General features: G+C 33.9%; 1 protein-coding gene and 1 pseudogene across 1 annotated transcript; one reads left to right on the top strand and one right to left on the bottom strand.

The window, feature by feature from the left end:
- On the bottom strand, positions 237-878 carry LOC109714625. Its single transcript, XM_020239320.1, has one exon. It carries the CDS (start codon positions 876-878, stop codon positions 237-239), a length of 642 nt encoding a protein of 213 aa, XP_020094909.1.
- LOC109714624 lies at positions 18,273-19,334 on the top strand (annotated as a pseudogene).

Below are 23,925 nucleotides of genomic sequence, written 5' to 3'. Positions count from 1 at the left end.
TAACATTCTCAAACTTAGATCAAAAGTATGTTTCATTTATTATTATAGAAGAAGCCCCTACTGCATGCATAGTATATATGCATGTTTACACCTTTAGCAATACACTTTTTATGATCATGATCTGTACAGTACGTGGAGTTAGGGCGAAGGACGAAAAAGAAGAAAACAATCAAGAACACTATCATCAATACCATGCATGCATGTTCACCAATTCGACCAAGAAACGTACGTGATGATCAAGAAATGGACGGAACTCCTAGCAGTACCCTCCCGAGCTCGAAGGAGGCGAAGGCGATGGTGGAGGCGTAGAAGATCTGCTCCTCGCTCAGCTCTTGCCGCCACCACTCGCTCCTCTGCACTTCCGCCGGCATGTCCATCTCCACCCGCATCACCTCCTTCAGCAGTCGCTCCAGCCCGGCCCGCCGCAGCTCCTCCCGTCCCAGCTTACTCGCCGCCATGTCACCGAGGTCCACCGTGTTCCTCACCGAGAAACCGTGCTCCCTCTGCAGCCCATAGGCCACCACATCCACGCCGGCCCCAGCGAAGCAGAACCGGGCATCATCGAGGAACGCGAAGAGCTCGCGAGGTGGGCTGGTGCCGGGGTCGCGGTGCAGCAGCTGGTAGATGAGGCAGCGGCTGCCGACGCAGAGGTGGAGGAGCACGATGTTGCCGTTCGGCTGGCAGGCGACCTCCAGACCGACGAGGTGGCGTTGGCAGGGGCCGCCGCCGCTGCAGCCTTGGATGGTTTTGTCGATCCATTCGGCGACAACGGGGGCGGAGTGGGTGACGGTCGTCGAGATGCGGCGGGAACGGCCGAAGATCACCTCGGCCAAGGTCGTGTCGCTGTTTATCCGGATCGGTTTGCACGTCCCCGGCATCTTCTTCTTCTTCTTCGAATTCTTGGCTCTTTCGTTGAGTAGTTAATTAGCTCGTTGCGGGGAGAGAGAGAGAGAGAGAGAGAGAGAGAGAAGACGGAGAGAGAAGAGAGAGAGAGAAGCAGAGAAGGTGTTGATAAAAGAGAGGGAGAGGAAATGGGAATTATAAGGATAATGAATTCACGATGTGAAATAATCGATTGATATTACTAATTGCCAAACTCCGGAATCCGAAAAGCTATTTTATGTCAAAATAAATTTAATTTTATAGTGGCAGTCTTTCTAAAATTTGGATTCATTTATATATATATACATATATTATTATATTTATTATATAATATATATATAGGTATATATATATCTTTATTTGGGTAGGATTTTTGATTCGGATTATTAAAAAATCGAAAGGTGGATTGCTATTTTTCAGTTATGTAAGATGCTTTTTGAATTCGTATTTCATTATTTTGTAAAAAAATCTTTGTTTAAAATTTTTATTAATTTTTTATAGACTCAGAAACCTCAAATAAATATTGGTAAATCCTTTTTACTTTTTATTCTATTTCAAAATTCTACTAAAGATTTTATTATATGTATTCAAGATTCCACTTATAGGTTCTTAATCATAAAATTATATTTTAATATTTCTTATTTTTCACCCCTTTTATTTTGTAATTAACCATGATCTTATTTCAAAGTATATTATTAAAACATTAAAGTAGATTATAAATATTTTTGCTATTTTATCACATATTATCAAGAAATAACATTAACTATTTATCATCCCAATATTCGATCTATTTAATTTCTATATTTATTTAAATTTTATCTATTAACCAATGTTAGTTAATTCAAACTATTTTTAAATTTTTTCTAGAAATTTTTTATGAACTCATTTACAAAATCTACAGGTATTTACTATCTTGATAATATATTAAAATTCATATTTATCTAATTTTTTTAAACAATAATTCAAATAAACTGGATTAAGAAAATCTGTTTAAAATATTATTTCGATGTTAATAATATATATCAATAAAATATAATATTAGTTAAACGGGTATATCCCTGTTTCCTCAAAAAAAAAAAATAGTTAAACAAATAATATATTAAATTTACCAGATTGTTTTTTTTATCAATTCTCAATTCTAAATTATAGAATTAATTAATTTATATTTACATAATTGAAATTAATTACTTTTCCATACATCGTATGGGATTAAAACTAGTAATTATATATTCTAAAAATTCAAGCCCTATTCAAAATGATCGATCTACCTATTTGAATAACATGGAATAGTAAAATACTACGTAGCAATTGAGGTGGTCTATTTGGAAGGTGAGGAACGATCGGATATTCAGGAATTGCCAACCAAATCCGGGGTTAGCTGTCCAGAGGCTCAAGCTATTAGTGTCGAAGTGGGATTCTTTTCTCTCTCCTTAGTGTGTGTGTGCGTGCTTTCTTCTTCTTTTTTTTTTTCTTTTTTTTTCTTTTTTTTATTTTTTTTTAAATTTAAATTTTTTTTTTTTTTGGCCTTCGCCCAGGGCCTGGCTGTCCCACCCTTATAGCCTAATTCATCGTTTTATTGAATGAAGCGGGTAGCGTGCTGCCTTTTTCTCAAAAAAAAAAAAAAACATTAGTAATGGTTTTTACGTGCATTTTTTAATTGCATTAATTAAACTTTTATATCAAAATGATCGATCTACCTATTTGAATAACATGGAATAGTGAAATACTACGTAACAATTGAGGTGGTCTTCTATGTTATACATGCACCATCTAGGGTATATAATAGCCAATCAAATTCCTCATTTTGATATAAAAGTTTAATTAATTTTTTTAAACCATCATGTCAATGAGTAAACGAACACAATTTAATTGGCTTAGAATATGAATATATTATGTGGTGTAACTGTGACATTCTAGAATTTCCGTAGAACTAAGAATTTTTTGTGCACTACACCACCTCTCCATCAATTGATGGAGAAGATCTTTTCCTCAAATTTTTTTCTTTTATATTTTCGCCTCCGCAGCTACATTTTCTTCATCTATTTAATTTGACTCTCAATTCCTTGTTCCTCCTTCATTGATGCAGAGACCAATATGCTCTTTCATTTTGAGCCGTACTAGATTTACCTTCAACTATATTTTGTTTGTATTATAGACTTAATAGAATTTCTCTTTCATTTTCAATGGTTAGTCACACTTGTAATTAACTTTAAATTATGGTTGAATATCCTTATATTGATTAGAATATCGCAAAATAACTTCAATCAAAGCTTTCGAGGCAAGTAAGATTTTTAATAATAATTTATACTGCGTGAAAAAAGAAATTGTGAATGGAAGCTAGAAGTTTTATCACTGCTTTTTGAAAGGTCTTGGCATCCAAGAAAGGCACAATGACATATTTCATCTACAAAGTGATTTAAATTATTCCGAAAAAAAGATTTAAAATGCTGAATATGGTATTTATTTTAGACATTTAATCAGAATATTTATCAATCATACATTACATACTATTAGAGTAAATCAAATAGATACAGCAAATTAGATATTTGTGCATTCGAATAGAGCCTTAAAATTTTTGGCTAGTCTTAACGGAAAAAAAATAAAATATGGCTTTACCTGGAATACTATTAATAGCAAATGAATAATATGTATTATCAACTTTCTTGCTCTTACCGACCGTTCCTAGAGCAAATGGCAAAAGGCTTGGTGGTTGGTATCCGAGACTCAAATTCTAAATGAAATAAACGAAGCGGATAGCGTGCTACCTATCTCTCAAAAAAAAAGAAAAAAAAAACTTTCTTGCTCTTGAATCAATATTATACCAGCTACCACCACTTGATTCTAGGCATTCAAAGGCTAAAAAGTTTGATAGATCGTAACACTATTTATTTACTATCACTAATATTCCACTTTTATTTTTAAAAATATGTTATCTAGCTAGTATAACCATAGTTAGTTAATTCGGATTCGGCAAAAATTCAGTACGGGTATAATTCGGATAAAATTTGTTTTCTAATTTTTAAATTCGTTGAAAAATGTGGCTAAAAAACAGATTTGCTAATTATTCGGGTAGGTGATTTATACGGATATTATTTGTTCATCAATTAAAAATTCGGGATAAAAAATGCAGCTATTAAATTAAGTTTTTTTACTCTCAAGATTTATGTTATGTTATTATTATATATACTCATATTTCTTAGGAATATAAGAAAAAAGATATAAAAACTTAAGCTAATTAAGTAAAAAAAATAGCAAACTATATTATACCTCAAAATAAATAAATAATTAAGTAAATAAAAGATTAAGATAGTTCATAAGAAATTAAACATTTTTGATCGACTGTTTTTTTTTTTTTTTTTTTTAAGGGAAGAGGAGGGCAAAGGTTTCGGAAAAGTTTTTTTTTTTCTTTTTTGGGGCGAGGTATGTTTTTTTTTTTTTTGATCTGTTTGGGGTGAGCCACGAGGCCCACAAGACCCACAAGGCCCACGAGCCCCGTGGCGCGTGGCGCGCGCGAGCGCGTTCCTTCCGCGAGAACGGGCCCGGGAGCGGGCCCACGGGCCGTTTTTTTGAATGAATTATTCGCGAATCGCGAATATTTCGCGAATAAGTATTTTCGTCCAAAAAATAGTGTTTTTTTCCGATTTTTTTGAAAAAATACAAAAACGCCCGTTTAATTCATTTTTTCAAAAATTCGCGAATAATTCGGCAAAAATTCGCGAATTTACTAACTAAGAGTATAACTAGGGCATTGTTGCGATTTGAGAAGAGTCCATTATTCAACCCAGAGGAGTTAATGGGCCGATAAATTCGCTGATAAAGCAGACTTGGCCCTCTAATCCAAACAATGTGGCCCAAAATCCAAACCTTATTTTGAGAAGGCCTGTAGGCCCTAGGCATAGTTTTATCAACATAACAAAATATTAATTAAAAATAACAGAGCATATATTTAGCTCATTTGGATATAAAAAATAACAAATTATATCAACATTACAAAAAACATAATTAAAAATAATTTAATAGAAGTATTTAATGAGTCTATCATGAAGATTTATCTTACTACTTTTTTATATTATTTTATCAGTATCTCTTAATAAAGATTGATAAAATATAGTAAAATAATGTGTAGAGCTACTATACTATCAGAAACATGGAGAAATTGATACTTCTGACTTTTTAACCCTTTGATAAAAAATTATACGGTTGAGATGATTGCGGCCCCTCCTAGGGTTGAGTAGTCCCTAGGGCTGAGTGGTCTCCACAAAGTAATAATATTAATCCAAAGGTAAATAATTGTGTCTTTGGAATATAAGACGGGCATTATACCGAATAGGCCATTCCTGGACTCAGAGGGGTTAATGGGCCAATAATTGCGTTAACAAACGAACTTAGGCCTCCAATCCACACAACAAGGCCGGGAAACCCAATCTTCTTTCCCGAAGGGCCGTGGATAGCTTTATCCGGAATACTCCGGTTAAAGACACGTCCCGGATTCGAACCCGAGCAACTTAGATATGACAACAATGATAGCCATTAAAGACTCTTTCTTTCTAGATCAAAAGTGAGCTGCCGAAGCAACATGTGCGTTGGGGCGAAAACAGTGAATGTTGCGGAAAAGTAACAACAGTCTCTCCACATTTCTAGGACTAGGGTTCTTTGCCCAAACATTGAATATATCAAGAGTTTATGCCAAATTAGTTCATGGATTCATACAATAGCATCTTTCCTTTTTCTTTTCTTTTTCTTTTTTTGTTTCTCCCACTTTTATCTCGTGTTAAAAGGAACTTGTAATTATGCTAGCAATAATGCGAGCGCTGAGCGCATCTAATCCGCAAGGTACATTGCGTGTGAACCTCATGCGTCAATTTTCCACCTTGGAGAACCATCACTTCAAACTCATAATTGTACTATTTTGGGCCCAGCATTGTTCATACATTGAACTAGAGGTGACTATCATTTGGTTAACTCCGTTTTGCCCGTTTTTAACTTTTCAAATCAAATCAAATGAAATCGCACATAAAACTGAACCGAATCGACTGATGCTCAACTCAATGTTGAAAACTTCAGAACAAGCTTTGAATATGTATCGACATGAATTCAAATAAAACATCATTTACAGCTCTTTTAAGATTAAATTGCATCTTACATGATTTACTTGCAATAAAATAAATTGAAATTATATAAATTCGTTCTATGATAACATTTGGCTATTACTCTTTTTTTTCCTTTTTTTTTTTTAAGAGAGATAGATAGCACGCTACTCGTCTCGTTTATTTTATTTAGAAATAAATTTAGCTGGAAATGTGAATCAATTAGGATTCGAACTTGGATCTCGAGTACCAACCATCAAGTCCTTTGCCACATTTGGCTATTACTCAGGTACGTTTTCTGATTAAGTTCCTTGAGGAAAAAAAAAAAACTAAAAGGAAAAGACAAATAAAATGAACCTAGAGAGAGATAACTCCTTACCCTACACACACAACCATGAAAACGACTTATTGAGTCACTAGCCTATAATCTCTCTCCCACGCTTATCTAACACACAAATAATAAAAGATTAAGTTGACCATAATAAATATATTTATAGCTCATATCATTTCTAAAATTGACACACTACACGGGCATTGCTTATTCTAGTTCCTACAAAATGATTATTAAATCGCTGATAATATTAAAAAAAAACAAGGTTACTAAATATAAAAAGATCTCTAAATTACTTATTAGATACGGGATCAACATAAGCAGATGCAGAGCATTGGGGGACTTTGTTTAATTCTCATTCCCGTCAGGTATGGTGTAAGACGATTAAGAACGGCACTCCACGTGGGTTTGCCGGCTAATGTCCTAATCCTACTGTTTACTCATGACACGAATTCAGTACCTACTGCTGAGAAAAAGAATGAGCATGGTGGTCCTTTCATGTTTCGTTCTTAATAAGTAGTTCGCCCCAGAAAAGTATGTGGCTAATTAAGTTATGTAGTTCTCACGCACGTGAACAATTGCGCTCTTTAGATCATACCCACTCAATTTTAAAAGATCACTATTATTCTAATTCTGCGAATCTTCATCGAAAGGTCGAAAATCTACAGCACCAATGATTTGGTGCTTTTAAAACCTAAAAAGAGCTCAATTCATTTGTATTGTTTTACGTTTTTATTCTTTTGATTGTTAAAAAGATACTGATTTTATTGTAAAATATTTTATTTAATTTCTTTTTTGAGAGTGAACCAGATGATGTTGTAAAAGAGTCATGTTACAAGAAATAATCGGACTAAAGTGGACCGCCATATGATATATATGAGTGAAAAGTATACGGATGAAGTCACAAAAATTAGAATAAAATTGGGATAACAATATAGTCCTTTTGTTATTGTAGCGTACATGATTTATTCAAAGCAATCTATAAAGAAATTGGTTTATTGAAGTCAATCTATAAAGATACGGTAAATCTAACGGCTAGAGTGTAGCTGGACACGCCTTTAATGAAGGACGTAATTTAACATTCTTACATTAAGTTATATATAAATATATAAATATGTAACGAGCTAGGCTGGTATACTATCGATAGCATGGAGGCCTCCGTGCTACCAAGTTGTTTTCAATGATGCGGCTTCCAAATCGATGATCAGCTCCGTTAAACTTGATCTACACTATTAAAAATATTTGGAAACTAAATTTCATAATTTTTCGACATCATTTGGCTAGTGATCAAAATGTCTCAAAACTGACAATTTTAATGGTAGATGTGATGCATTTGTAAATTTAACGGTGCAAAACAATCTAAATCAAATGAAATTTTTATAGAAATTTTTTTTTAATGTTTGGAGTAAGATGAGTGCCTCTGATCTTAAATTCAAGTCTTCTATCATCATTTTTTATGAGATTTTTATTTTCAGCCGTTCATTTTTAGACTACTTGTTTGATAGGTAAATGATACCGAAAAATTATGAATTTTAGTTTCTAAATACTTTTAATAGTGTAGATCAAGTCTAACGGAGCCGATTGTCGATTTGAAAGCGGCATCATTGAAAATAACTTGGTAGCACGGAGGCCTCCGTGCTACCAATAGCATACCAGCCTAGCTCAATATGTAACATATCGGAGTCCCGGTTTAATCCTAATCTATTTTTTTATGACGGCTCCATGTCCCAGAATAAAGGAGTTAAACTTAAATGTCCCGTCTTTTTGCAGATTCCTAACAAGGACGAACCACGAGTAAAAATCGCTGCCTACAAATCAGGTACAAAAATTGAAATTATAACAGAAGGTACGATCTCAATTTGTAATAAAGTTTCAATATAAATATTATAAAGTTGCGTGTGCATAAATGTATCTTCTGTACTTTTATTAGAAAATAAAAAAGCATTTAGATGGTGCCCGATACCAAACAGGCGTTAAGAAAAATAATTGAAAGAAAAGAGTTGGTTAAGTGGTGAAGAAAATGAAGGGAATGTGAAAATTTATATAGTATAGAATGATGGAGTCTTCAGCAAGCGTGTATGTTTGGGTGGTTATTTGGTTTCTTTCAAACCCAATCTAAGTTAACTTCTATTTTATATTGAAGGGAAAGGTTAAGGGAAAGGTTTAGTAGTTGGGAAAGAAGGATGGTGTCAAGCGAGATGACACAACGGACAAATTAGAGGTCGTAAATGGTCAGCTTTTGGGTTTGAATTAGTGCCCGCGTCAGGTGCGTCCAATATACAGCAGCATCAGAGAGAAGAAGCAAAAAGAAAAAAAAAGAAAAGAAAATCTATTAGATGAGTTTTGTAGTGACACGTACATAATAATTATTATCAGGTATTACTTATCTGGGTCTCAAAACTGTATTGGTTGATATTAGGGATGCAAACGGGGCGGATCCGGGGGCGGGAGAGTTCCCCCACCTCTCGCTCCATTTCTTATCGGGGTGGGGCGGATTCGGGACGGGTTATTTTTCATTTTATTTTTGGCTCCCACTTACCGCTCCATTCGGGGTGGATCGGGGCGGGAGCCGGATTTTTGACGGATCGGGACGGATTGAAGGAAGAAAAGAGTCTCCCACCTCCCGCTTCATTTACTTGGCGGATCGGAACGGATTCGGGACGGATTGGGACAGAGCTCCACCAACCCGGATCCATTTGCATCCCTAGTTGATATCCAATAGTAAGTAATTTTTTTTTTTGGTTAAAAACAAACAGATCTTATTTGAAGTATAAATTATTTTGATTTAACTAGTTAATATTTTTAAGATTTTGATTGTATTGTTTATTTTTATAGGTTTAGTTAGTAGTGTGTTTTGTATAATTTTCGCAACTATAAATTTATTAAAATAAGTAATTGGTTTAAATTTTAAGATTAAAGTATAGTTAACTGATTCAATCAAATAAATTAAAAAAATGAATAGTAAAATTAAAATTTTAAGAACTTTGGGCAATCAATTCAAATTAATGTATTGTTTAAGTAAGTTATGTATGCTTTTACCTTTTCTTTTTCTTTTTTTTTTCGGAGGCGGAAAAGGGGTGGGTAGGTTGTCCTAAGACTGAAGAGCATATATAAAACTGTACGTATATAGATGCATAAATGATTGATGCTTCGCCTCCCCACTCCTCATCTTCATCCGATATTTTGTTTTTTCACCCGCTCATTTTCTAACTAATGCATTCACATAATCTATTATTATTTAAACAAATTATTTTTATTAAAAAAAAGTAAAATAAAGTTTTTTCATATTCTTTCTTTATATTATTTGTATATATTGATTTTTCATGGTAAGTCAAAAAATTTTAAAATTTTTATTTTATCAGTTTTCTGTCTTTTATAATATTAGCTTGCCGCGGGTAATATATATATATACATACATGATTTTTCAAGTGAGAATTTTCAACTTGGTCCTTGCAAGTTAGGCCTTCTTGGAATTTTTGTTTGACTAGCATTGTTTACAATCAAAACAATCCAATCTTTTTTCCTTCTTTTTATGTCCTTGGAAATAATTAAAAAACTTGTTTATGATATTCAGGTACCATCAATCAAAGTTCACAATCTCAAATAAATAAGGAATTAAGTAGTGGAATATTGAAATTGGTGATGGTACAAATGGTAGCTAGAGTTTGTACAGCATGCGGTGAAATAGCGCTATAAAAAAATATTATATTTATTTTTATACATAATTTTATCTTTTACATATCATAATAAATTAATTATTATGTATTTTCTAAGCTCTAATTGAAAATTAAAAATATATATTTTTATATATTTTTGTTTGAATTGTTTTGTTTACTAATATCAGATAGGGTTCAATACCAAATAAAGAGGGCTACGGATGGGCGCGGCGGGGCGAGTCGCGCGTCTATCTCACCCTCCCTTTCTCTTGCTCTGCTTCTCTCTCTCTAAAAAAAATAGAATGTACGATATTTTTCTTTTTTCGTTCCCTCTCATGCGATGGGGGCGCGCTTGCCACGCGGCGCCCATCCGGAAAGTCTCCTAAATAACCTTGTTTGGACGCTATGTTCATAAAATTTTTGCCCAAATAGATCTTACGTTGGTGGCGACAACCTCAAAAAAAATACATGTGAAACAAAACTTTGGTTGGCTAAATTGTGGCAATTTGCGCTGTATAATCCATGTGCTTCTGTGCAGAAAACAAAACAGAGCAGGTCAATTTGGGGCACATGTGAAGGCCAGCAAATGTTGGATTGCAACACAGCATCTGGGCTTGCAGTCCTCTCCAGAATTGTTGCCCATACACTCTGCACATGATGATCTGGTCACCTGGACTTATTCAACTCATAATTGCATTAGTCCTCTGAACCAAACTCAGTAAATACTTTTCCTTTCCTCTGCTTTTCTAAAACTTTGGAGTTGGTCTAAAAACTAAATCTTCTTTCCCATGATTCTGCAGTCAAAAAGTGGGGAAAAAAAACTAAATCTTTCACACGATCCCGAAGTCGAAAAGTTCGTAAAATATTACGGCTAAAGTAAAGAGAATTTTTCTTAAAAATATTCCTTTTTTTTTACTTTTTCTTCTGATTTTCAAAAATATATATTTTACTCCACCAAAATTTTAAGTTGCTATATTTAGTCTTACTATTCCGCTCATTTCTTATAAAAATGATAGAAATATATAAAAAATATGTATCTTTTTATATAGTAAGCAAGAAATTTTTTTATTATTTCGCCGTCTCCATTAACACCGTAACTCTTAAAAATATTTCTAAAATTTTAAGAAAATAAAATATAAATTTTTAAAAGTAATGAAAAAATGTAAAAATAAATATCTATAGAAAGACTTTCTGTATTTTAGCCAAATATAAATATCAACCATAATAATGTTACTTGCAAAACTAATTTTATTATTGACAGATAAACATTAAGACATTATTTAGATACATAATTATCTTATTCAGTATATTTGTCATAATTTTCAACATACAAAGAATGTGATCAGATATTAAATATTACAATCCAGATTCAGCATTCAAATCATTATTTTTTAGAATAAAGTAAATTATTCCGTGTGTAAAATGTACTTATCTTAAAATTTTATTTCTCAGTAGCAATGAATAAGTTCTATAAAAATAAGTTTATCTTCCGAAAAATTTTTTAGCAGCAACCCCATTAAATTTAAGTCTAGTTGTAAGTGATTATTTATTGATCACTTTTGGCTTACTTTATTTAACAAATTTAGAATAGATACTCGTCCGTGCAATCACATATGTGAGTTCCTGCATCAAGATTCGAGCTAGCTGTCAGCTACGTTGGAGTCTAGACTTCGCATAATTGCGAGGCAGTCTTGTGCCTCACGATTCTCACGGCTGGACTCCCCGACTTGTCCGGAGCAACCAACAGCCTTTCCTTTTGAACTTTTTTTTTTAATATTTTTTAACATAATTTTTATACAAAGTTATCTGTGTACGTTAAAAATAGTGCACATGTTACGTCACTCAATATAAAACTTTAAATAAATTCTAAGTTTTTAATATTAGAAAATAATTGTTAGGATAAATATAAAATACTAGTGCTTAAATGAAGACGTGTTTTTAGGTGTACATTAATCTAATGAATTAGATCTTTATCTTTCACCTTATGTTAATTTTATATAGCTTTCAAATTTATCATGCATATGACAAAAGTGTTCAATATATTTATAATTTTGTTTTCCGTTAAATCAAAATTTGGAGAACAAATTGTACTAATAGAGAAAGAGTTTTTTTGGTGCACGCATGTAGTACATATATGATAAATTAATATGAAGCCGAGTTAGATGACTACTAATAGTAAATAAATAGTATTTACTGTCATTTTTTTTTGGCTATTTTGTTAATACTATTCCACCGACCCTTATTAAATCATTAGATATCTAATAGGTAAAGAGTTGATATTAAATACTTTTTTTTTTCTCAATAGTATTATAGCTCTACTAAATCAATCAAATTGTTCCATATAGTAGACAGCTCAACTAAAACCATTATAATGATTCCATGATTTTAATTGAAAGTAATATAGAATTTTATATAAAAATTATATACATAAATAGAGAAAGAGAGTTGAACTATAATAGACCTAAAAGCACCAATTTATTGGTGCTTTAAAGTTTCTAATCTTTAGATCTACCTTTTGAGAATTAATAGCCTTTGGATCAAACACTATTCCACCGGCTACTATCTACCACCCCCTACCACCATCATTCTAACCTTACATCACCTCCATTCAAGGGCTATAAATCTAAAAGCACTAATGAATTGGTGATTTTAGAAATATTCTTGCTCATATATATATATATATATATGATCTACCATTTTCATCATTTTCATCCGTTAGATCATACAATTCAACCAACCACCCACTCTATTTTAGAAGGCCCATATCATCATAACCGCACATCTCTTAATCCAATGGCCAAAAACTTGGTAGCACCAATGACATGGTGCTATTAATAGTATATTAGCCTAGTTCTATATATATATATATATATGAGTCCGGCTACTATCCTATTAATAGGATTGGGACCGTTGTCCTGTCAAGTCGTTTTGAATGATCGACACTCCAAATTGATAATCGGCACCGTTGAAATTGATCTACACTATAAAAAATATTTAGAAACCAAATTTTGTAATATTTAAAAATCATTATCAAGTTCATCTTAAGAGTTAAAAAATGAACNTATATGTATCATCATGATTGTAAAAAAATATTTTTATTATACTTTTTGTTTGAAAAGAATGAATGTGATTGATTTGTTATTAATGATGTGGTGCAAGTGTAACAGTGTATACCCCAGGAGAAGAAAGACGAAAACTGCGATTTGTACACCTACACATGAAATCTTACTACACCTTACTATTTACTTGAGATGCTGGGGTTGACAAAAGTCACACCATTTTTTTTTTTTTAAATTAAGGATAATGCTTGTACGTAGGGATGGCAACAAGTCAGGTTTAGAACGAGTTTTTAAACATTCGAATTTGAACTTGAAAATCAAATTAAAATTCGTATCGGAATTCGAATCCGGCAAATTTTAAAAATTCATATCAACCCGACCAAAAGCAGAAAACCCGAATATGGATCCGAACCCGATGGGTTCTAAAAATCCATGCCGTTGAATGAAGACCTAAAGAATAAAAATTATTAAATATTTTATATATTATATAAATAAATAAAAATAATATGTATATATATAATTTATTCGGGTTCGAGTTCGGATTCGGGTTCGGGTTCGAGTCGGGTAAATACAAAATCCATACCCGTTTTTATATCCGTCAGATTTTTACTTTTTATACCCATAACTAAATCCATACCCGTTTAACTCGGATAAACCCGTCCCGTTCGGGTTCGGATTTAGATAATATTTCCGGTATTCATACCCATTGACATCCCTACTTGTATGCTATCCGTTTCTTATAATTTTTTAAAAATAAATTTAGCTAGAAATATAAATAAACTAGAATTCGAAAAATCAATTAGAATTCGAACTCGAAATTTTCGCTATCAACCGCCAAGCCTTTGCCACTTACGCTATGGACAGCCGATCTTTATGAATTTTAAGTATTAAGAAAAGTTGATTAAATTAGCAAATATAAAATAGATAAAAACATATAAAATTTGACTAAACTTAGACTATTTAAATTTCACTGTTCAAACTTTATTATATAACTTTTTAATTTATTAGCAACAATAATTTTTACATGTTTTATTTTATTGTTAGTAAGCTTCATACAAATCTCGTAATTATAAATTAACTAAAATAAGTAATTAGTTTTAAATTTGAAAGTCAATATATTTTTGAATCCCTCAAATTTAATAAATTAGAAAGTTAGATAGTAAAATTAAAAGTTTGAATGGTTGGATGATCTAAATTTCAGATATATTTTATATGATTTTACCAAAAGAATATATATATTTATACTATATAACGAATGGGTATAAAATGGGTACTCCAACTGGTAAATTTTATACCCGGCATCCAAAGGCTAATAATGACCGTTGTGTTATCAATTTTTTTTATTTTTATTTTTATTTTTTTTTTTTTGCGTACTAAAATATTTTAAAAAATTATAAACCTGAAATGAAAGGGGTGTATAGCATACACCCATTTCTGAGGGGGCTTTATTTGCAAATGACCGTCTGAAAAAATTTAATTTTAAAAATAGTCATGTCAAAATTTAATTTACAAAAATGGCCCTACCCCTACCACGCAGGCGCCACGTCAGCACCACGCGGGTAAGGCTGGGGCCAGTGTGTTAAGTTGAACACGGTGAATCATTCACCGTGTTTCATATTTATTTTCCTTTTCTTCTCTTTTAGGGATGTCAACGGGTCGGGTTTGGATCGGGTTTTCAAAAATCCGAATCCGAATCCGAAAATCAAATTAAAACCCGAACCCGAATCCGAACCCGACGGGTTTTAAAAATCCATGCCCATATAACTTTAATATATGGATATGGGTATGGATTTTTAAAACCCTTCGCTCAGATTCGTGTTCGGGTTTTAATTTGATTTTCGGATTCGATTTCGAGTTTTTAAAAACCTGATCCAAACCCGACCTATTGCATCTCTAAACGAGAAGAAAAGAAATATAAATATGAAACACAATGAATTATTAATTCACCGTGTTCAACTTAACACACTGGCCCAAGCCTTGTCCGTATGGCGCTGACGCGCCTGCGTGGTATGGCTAGGGTCATTTTTGCAAATTAAATTTTGGCAGAGCTATTTTTAAAATAAAAATTTGCCAGGAGGCTAAATTGAAAAAAAACCCTTTCTGAGGTGTACTAAGTCGTATTTCTTTTATAAAATTTACACCTACTTTATAGATGTAGAGAAAGGAAAGGATTACTCGTAGAAATATATACTTGGAATAGAGTTATACTATGCTATTGAAAGCATAAAGTGGTTGGCGGTTCCAATTTTTTAGCTCTTCGATCAACCCCATTGATCATTTCTAACTATTGGATTAATAGTATTAACCAATGAGGACCACTCAACCCTAGGGAGACTACTCAACTCTAAGGGGACCGCTATTATCCCAACCGTAGAATTTTTTATCTAAGGGCTAAAAAATTGGAAGCACCAACTACTTTATACTTCCGATAGCATAGTAGTTCTACATTATATATATATATATATATATATATATATATGTAGTGAGGCTACTATGCTTCTGGAATTTTCGTGCTTTTAGGTCGTTTTTCATGTTGTGACTTTCGAATCATCGATCGGCTCCGTTAAACTTGATCTAGAGTATTTGAAATACCTAGAAAATAAATTTTATGATTTTTTGATATCATTTGTCTAGTGATCAAAGGGGCTCAAAATCAATAATTTTAATGATCGTAGTGAGCCATTTGCAAATTTAACGGTGTAGAAATATTCAAATCACGTGAAATTTTGATAGAAAATTCTTTATACTATATAAAATAAGATCAATATCTTTGATCTAACATTTTAATGTCATATTATCATGTTTTGTAAGATTTTTATTTTCAGTCGTTGATTTTGAGTCCCTTCGTTCACTAGGCAAATAATATCGAAAAATCGCATAATTTATTTTTTAGGCTAAATTACAGAAAACCCCCCTATAATAACCCGCTTTTTCACTTTCCCCCCCTGACATTTAAAAACCTACACTTTGCCCCCTGTAAAATGAAAAATGTGCACTTCACCCCCTACCGTTAGGGTTCCGTCAGGGTTCCGTTATAAAATAATTTTTTATGCCGAAAATACCCCTCCACCATTGCTGCCGCCGCCTCCCCGCCCCGCATTATGCTCCCGTGGCCGTAATTTGCAGTGCCGGAGGTGAGAACGTAGCTCCGCGCGACGGGCCTCAGCGGCGCCGCGCCGGGTTTCGCCCGGCCTCAGCGGCGCCGCGCCGTGCCGTGCTCGTTGTGGAGGCCGCGGTGGGGATGATCGGGACGAAGCCCGTGCGGCGGTGCCCGGGTTAGGAAGCGGCGGCGCCGGCGGAGTTGTGAGCAGCCTTCCTGCTCGACCCGAAGAGAAACTCGCCGGAGTGAGTTTGGCGCCCCGCGATGCCGGCGGAGGAGAGTGAGGAGAGAAGATGGGGAAGAAGACGACAATGGCGAGGGGCAAAATGGTCATTTTACACACCGTAACCCCCCTGTGAATATTTTTCATTTTACAGGGGGGCAAAGTGTAGGTTTTTAAATGTCAGGGGGGAAAGTGAAAAAGCGGGTTATTATAGGGGGGTTTTCTGTAATTTAGCCTATTTTTTAAGTATTTCAAATACTCTAGATCAAATTTAACGGAGCCGATTGACAATTCAAAAGTCGCAACATAAAAAAAGACTTGGAAGCACGGAAGGCTTCGTACTTCCAGAAGCACGGAAGGCTTCGTACTTCCAGAAGCATAGTAACCTCACTCTCTCTTTCTCTCTCTATATATATATATTAGTGAACTAGATTAGAATATTATTAATAGTATCAAGACATTGTTGTTATTAAGATTTCGGCCTTTGGATAAATTAATGTACTGTTAGGATGATGATGGTCCCTTGGGTTTAGTAGGTGATTTGTGAAATAGTATGATCTAAGAGATAGAAATGAAAAATAGGGTATATTTAACGACAAAAAATTTAGTGGCGCAAGTGCTCAATGCTATTGATTGCGTTGTAGCCGGACTCATATTATAGTTTTGGATAATAAGACGATCTTTAATTAAATGCTACTATTTTTTACATAAAAATTATGAAAAAAAATGTGAGAGAAATCTCAGAAGACTTTATCCCAACTCACGCCTAATTATGACTTTTTTATGTTTAATTTTTTGTTTCTTTGTAAATTGAGAGAGAGAGAGAGAGAGAGAGAGGAATTTAAGTAGTTTCTAGAGTTTTAAGCTTCGTAGCTTGTACGGATTAATTGAATGGTAACAACTAATGAGGCATTAAGGCCCCCACGGCACGTCTCTCTTAACAAATAAGACTAATTAAAGGTGTGTTTTTGGTTCATTTAAAAACTATAAAATATATATTTAAAAAAATATAAAATTATTTTTTTTTGAGATTTTTTTTGGGATAAAGGTTTAGAAAATAAAATTTATGTATTTTCATCTGAAAAATAATTTAAAATTCTATTTATTTTAGAAACCAAATAAATAAAAAAATAGTAAAAAAATATTTCTTAAATTATTTTTTGGAAATCAAACACCCTCTGAATACTAAACAAGGAACAATGTGAACAAATGGAGTTAACTTAAACAGATATAAATAATATATGCTACACTTTAAACAAATTTTTTTTTAAAAAAAGATAATGTGCTACTTACTTTATTCATAAGAATGATGGATTAAATATCAGAGATGAAAAAATATATCTCTATCGAAAAGAGAAAATTTTTTTAAAAAAAACAATAGTATAACACGAAACACTAACTTTAGAACTACGATGTTGCTGAACCTTTTGACCCACCATTTTGGCTCAAGTCTCGGATTGTCCCCCGAACCACCACTAGTACGATCTGCTTTAAAAAACAAAAAACAAAAAACAAAAAACAAAAATTAATGCGCCAAAAAACTGAAGGAACTTTTTTCACACACGTAATGACCAAACATATTGAATGGTGCAATATGCTATTAATATGTTAGTTATACACTAACTACATATTAAATGGTGCAATATGCTATTAATATGTTAGTTATTCTCGAACTACATATTAAATGGTGCAATGTGCTATTAATATGTTAGTTATACACTAACTTATTTGCAAAAATTCTATGAAAATTCCATTATTGAAAGACCAAAAAAAATTACCGAAATAATATAAATTTTATATTCGCAGAACTATTAAATTACTGAAATGAAATAAATCAAAAATTAAATATTAAAATAAAAATCTTAAAAACTTGAATAGTGGAACCAAAATACATTTATTTATTTATTTATTTATGCATTATTTTACCTATTGTTTATTCACAAATGAGAAGGGAGAGAAGTATAATATAATAATAAGAGTCCAAACCACGAGGACCCACGCGGTGATGATGATGGTGGTGGTGCACACCACAGTAAAGTAAAAAAGACGTAAAAGCAGCCATCGAATGCGTGTTAGTTCGTGGCGAGGGGCGCACCTTCCTTCGACCATCCCTTTTTCTTTTCTTTTTTTTTCCTTTTTACCCTTTTATTAAATACGACATCGCCAGAGAGAACGGAGTGGTCTCCTCCATCCACATGCTCCTTCCGCGTCCCCCTCTCCCTTTCTCATCCCTCTCTCTCTCTCTATATATATATATATATGTAGTTATGTACACACATATACACACCATATAGAGAAAGCGCTTCTCGCGAAAGCCCAAAAGCAGCAGTTGTGGGTGGTGGTGGTAGTAGTAGTAGCTGTAGTAGTAGAAGTGTGGACGAGATGGGTTTTCCCGTGGGGTACTCAGAAGTGCTTCTCCCGAAGCTGTTCCTCCACTTGGTGCTCCTCCTGGGCTTCGTGCGCCGCGCGTTGTCGTGGGCGCTCGGCGCCCTCGGCCTCGGCGACCTGCTCGACCCGGACTCGCCGCCGCCGCCGCCGCGGCGGCGGCGCCCGCGCTGCAGCTCCGCCGCGCGGAGTTCCGGGCGGTGCCTGCGCTTCTCATCGAGGAGCTCCTCCCCGTCGTGCTGTACGAGGAGGTCGGGGGGGAGAGCTGCGCCGTGTGCTTGAGCGAGATGGGGCGCGGGGAGGAGGTGCGGCGGCTGAGCAACTGCCGGCACGTGTTCCACCGGGGGTGCCTCGACCGGTGGATGGTGGGGCACGAGCAGGGCACCTGCCCGCTCTGCCGCGCGCCGCTGCTCCCGGCCGACGCCGCCGAGGCGCTCGGACATGGCGCCGCCGCCCGCGTCTGGGCCGCCGCCGGAAGGTTCCCCGATCCTCGATCTTCGTTACCTCTTCGACTTCTCCTCCTCCCCCCGCCCGCTCCCCAGCCCCATCTCTTCATTGCCCCCATCATACTCTCCCTCTCTTCCTCCTCCTCCTCTTCTAAAAATGTTTAAGCGACTATTTATTAACATCATTATCAGAGCAGCTAATGTGTATATAATGAAAACAAGTAAACAAGTATAAGCGGACTTGTTTTTAGTATGTAACTAATTGGTTAAATCTGGGATAGAATATTTTATGTACTCCCCCTGTTTTTTTCTGGTTTCGGGTTTGTAATTAACCAGAAACTTGTTCTTATATATATATATATATATATATATATATAGAAGTGCTGTTGCCAAAATAATTTTGCGAGTGGAAGATTCGTTTTATGGAGTTTCCAAATCCCATTCCTCTCCTGGTTGGTGGATTCTCGATTGACAACCTGGGATAAGAGACAAGACGGTCCAGATTTCACCTAGATTCTCTTTTCTTTTCTTTTTTTGATGGAGGGGGTGTTTTCGTTGAGAGGAGTTGAAAATATAAAAGCCAGTTGGGTATTATCTATTGCTGGGGTGGTGTATACAATATTAAAGAAATGCTAGCTTGAATCTGCCTGTTATAATGCATACTTAATACGCGTTTTCTATTTTACTTTCTCCTGCTGTTAAGAAGCCTGGTTTCAGATTAAGATGCCGAGTATAATATTTGTAGCCTTCATATTCATGTATTTTCCAATGCTTTAAAATTTCGGGCCTTAAAACGATTCGTTCAACCCATAAAATTGGACTAAAGTTAAAATTCGCTTTGATCCGTTCAGATCAGTAGTTCAACCAGTGAACTAGTAAACCAACCTGATTTTACAAGAAGAGTCGGTAGGATTTCTATTTATTTTAAATTTTAGTAATTAATTAAAAATATGCATTAATTTTTATTAATAATTGATTCTTTGAATACATTTTTAATTTTATACAATATAATAATATTTAAAAACAATGTAGAATACTATACTTAGTATTTATTTTATATTATATATAGCATAAAAATAATAATTAAGCATTTACGATGTCATATTGGCAGCATTCAACCCAGTGGTTGAATCACTAAATGAACCCGTAACCCGCGACCCGACAATATTTTTAGATAGTAAATATTTTCAAACTTTAAATCATTAATAATTATTTAATTTTTGTGCAAAGAAAAGGTCAAATTGGAATAACAGCGAAGTTAAAACGACCGAGCAACTGCTAAACGCAATACTACTACCGCTTTCTCTATAAAGTAAAAGAAATTTTGTCACCTCTATTGAAATTAGCTAGGGCCTAATATAAAAAGAGGTGCTTTCCATATCTAAGAAGCGACCTAAGGCCTCATATGCTCCTCGTGCAACAATTAAAATTATAACAAATTATTTATAATTGCAGAGTTTTTTATTCTATTCATCTAGAAAAGATATATGCAGTTGTAACTGTTGTATTTTTAAGTATATAAATCTCTAACTACACTATATTTCTAATTATACCAGACCAAATTGCCTCTAAATAATTCAAATAGGAATTCAAAATAGATTTTAACTTTAAACAGCCAAACTCATTTTGACTTTTGAAGGAAAAAAACAAAAAATCTACACCATTTTCAGGACCTTTTTTTTTCATCTAATAATTGTATCAACCCTTTAATTTGCCAAAAGTGAGGTCATGCCTTGATGTTTTGTATTAATTGTAAATTTGTAACTAATTTTATTCAAAATGACCAACACAAGTGATCTGTTTTTAGACAAATCGTCAGATGAGCGCCCCAAATCTGTTGTGCAGAAAATCTGCCTAGACAACTATTTCTGTTTGTGCTTGTATGTATGCGCGCATATCCGCACGCCGAGGGTCTCTTTATTTCACCGAAAGTGAAGTTCGGATTGAAATAGATCTCAGGATAAACTAGAGTTCATGCAAAAATTATTTTCTCCTCGTTTTTTTGTTTGTATAGCCGTGAAACTAAACTTACCTTAATTCTACCATTTGTTTGGCAGAAGATAATATCGTAAAAGTTAAGAGGAGTGAGAGATAGATTAATACATTATTTTTTTCCCTCACCTTTTTTTTTCGTAATTAATTTTGGCATCAGGTGGGCTGAAGTCAATTACACTATTTTGCGCAGTTTGAGTTTCAACCGAATATGCAGTTACAATAAACTGAACGACAAAAATGAGCATACACAGTCGAAACCTACTTCGGTTTTGTTTGGTATTGAGATCCATCTGACGCTATTAGATAAAATGGAGTTGGTGTAAAAGCATATAGGAATATACTTCTGCATTTTCTGGTGGGACCGCAGCAAATATATCGTAACTGATTCATTGCGATATGTGGAACGCGATATTATGTATAGAGACAAATAGTGTATTTTTCCACCATGCTTTCTGGCAGTACGTAAGGCAATCTCCCCATAATCCCAAATGAAACCTTTATCCATCTCCACTTTCGGTGAAGCAAACACACTTAGCAGCAGGGATAAGTTGAATTCGGCCCATAGTATTAAAATTTTGCGGTTGGGATTGGCCCTAGCTGCAGTCTTTCATGGTGACTGGCTTTTGTCTACATCCAGCCCACTAAATATCAGAGGCAGCCCAAAATTTTAAACGGCACGGTGCGGCATGGCTATGGGCCATGTTAGATTTTTCATCAAGCCCATTCTGTTCTTCCATATGCATCAACAGCTTCAAGCCCAATCTCACTATTGTCGATGTCTTTCTCCGCGCCTACGACCACCTCAATCTTGTACACGAGTCCTACCTCCTATTTGGAGGAATTTTACACTATCACAGTTGTACCACGTCATTAATAACAAGCCAATCACATACCTTTTTTTTCAAACAAAAGTACAATAAAAATATTTTTTTATAATCATGATGAGATATATGCCCCTAAAATGATACATTTGATTAATTTGTTACGCCACGTTATCAATATACCCGTTGCATTCTAGAATTTTTCCCTTATTTGGAACATCTAACCTCTGAATCTGGACACGTTACTGTATATTTTCAGAAACTTAAAGAAATAGTATCAGAATCGATCAAAAACTAATGAAATATGACTGAATTCTATATGAGTCGTTAGAGCTTTATTAGAGTTGATGTGGTTTATGTTATAGAAATTAATAAGAAGTTAACTGGTTAGAAACTAACTGAGACCAAATATAAGCTTTTTGGGACTTTATACCAAAAATAAAGGTTAAGAACCTAATGTTAGGAACTAATAGTGCAATTAACCCTCAGAAGAAAAAAATAAATAAATAAAACTTTGTAACAGCTATAACTCATAACATGTTAGATATACCTTGAACATAATAATAGGCTCGACTTCGACTGATAAATTATAATCACATGACACAAAATTTAAAACAGTGTAAAATTGGTCAATAATAATTAGATTTTCCATCATTTTCAGAGTTATAAAAGTAAAATTATACATATATGAACAATATATAAAATATTTAAATATGTTGATTGATTTGTAATTTTTTTCATATATTTTATAATAATTTTTAGTTGATATCTTATATGTTAGAGAACACTTCAAAAAAATATTCCGACAATAAAAACAAAGTCGTTGTAAACTATTCACGATTTTTTTCAAGAAAAAAGAGAATTGTATTACCATAATTCTAAACAAGAGAAGTCAACAGGTAGAGTTTGGGATGATTTTTACAACACTCGAAACCGAGCCCGAATAAAAAATCAAAATCTGAAATCCTTTCCAGACCGAAATTGTTATAAAACTTTAAAATCCTTTCAACTTTTTAAATTAAAATATGAATTTAAATTTAGAAATTAAATTTTAAATTTTAATTCAACTTGAATTAAAAATTAAAATTTAATCAAGTATTTCGAATTTAACTTACGAATTTGAATTTAAATTAAATTATAATTTATATAAAATTTATTCAAATTTTATTTAAAACTTAAATTAGATTTATAAATTCAAATTAAAATTTAGATTGTAATTTAAGTTTGAATTTGAATAAATCAAAATTTAGTTTTATACTTTGAATTATCCACTCAACTTTAAAGTTTAATTTTTTAAAAAAAATAGATTTAAAATTTTGACATTATTTCAAAATAGCCAATTTGCATAAAAAATTTACAAATTTTGAGCTTTTGCAAAAGTAGGCAACTTTTTTTGATTTTGCAGATTCTTGTCAAATTTTCAGCAAACTGACTAAAGTACCTTATTATTTTTTTCTCCTCTTTTTTTTTTTTTTCTCTCCCCGAAGGAGGCAGCGGAGGCAAAGGCAGAAACAGCCCGCCTCACCTCCGCCTCACCTCCGCCCCGCATGCCCTCGCCCTCGCCCGTGCACCCCCGCTAGATATGTCAATGGGTCAGATTCGGGGCGGATTTTTAAAAACCCGAATCCGACCCCGACTCCATACTTGAGACCTGAACCCGAACCCGAATCCGACGGATTTTAAAAAATCCATATCCGAACCCGAACCCGACCAAAAATCCGAAACCCGAATCCGAACCCGAATTCGAAAATTTGAACTCGAAACAATTATTTCTTTTCTCAATATTTCAAAATATATTATATTAAATCTAAATTTTTAAAATACAAATTCAAATATAACATCAAATATATATATATATTGTCACGCCCCGGATTACACGTTCCCCGGGCACGCCGACAAATCCGCCGTATACGAAGAAATTTTCCCTGTATACGAAGCGA

Source organism: Ananas comosus, linkage group 8, assembly GCF_001540865.1.
Source record: "Ananas comosus cultivar F153 linkage group 8, ASM154086v1, whole genome shotgun sequence".
In the NCBI taxonomy this organism is placed as follows: Eukaryota; Viridiplantae; Streptophyta; class Magnoliopsida; order Poales; family Bromeliaceae; genus Ananas; species Ananas comosus.
The sequence above is the reverse complement of the archived record's forward strand: the minus strand, read 5'-3'. Positions and strand labels throughout refer to the sequence as shown.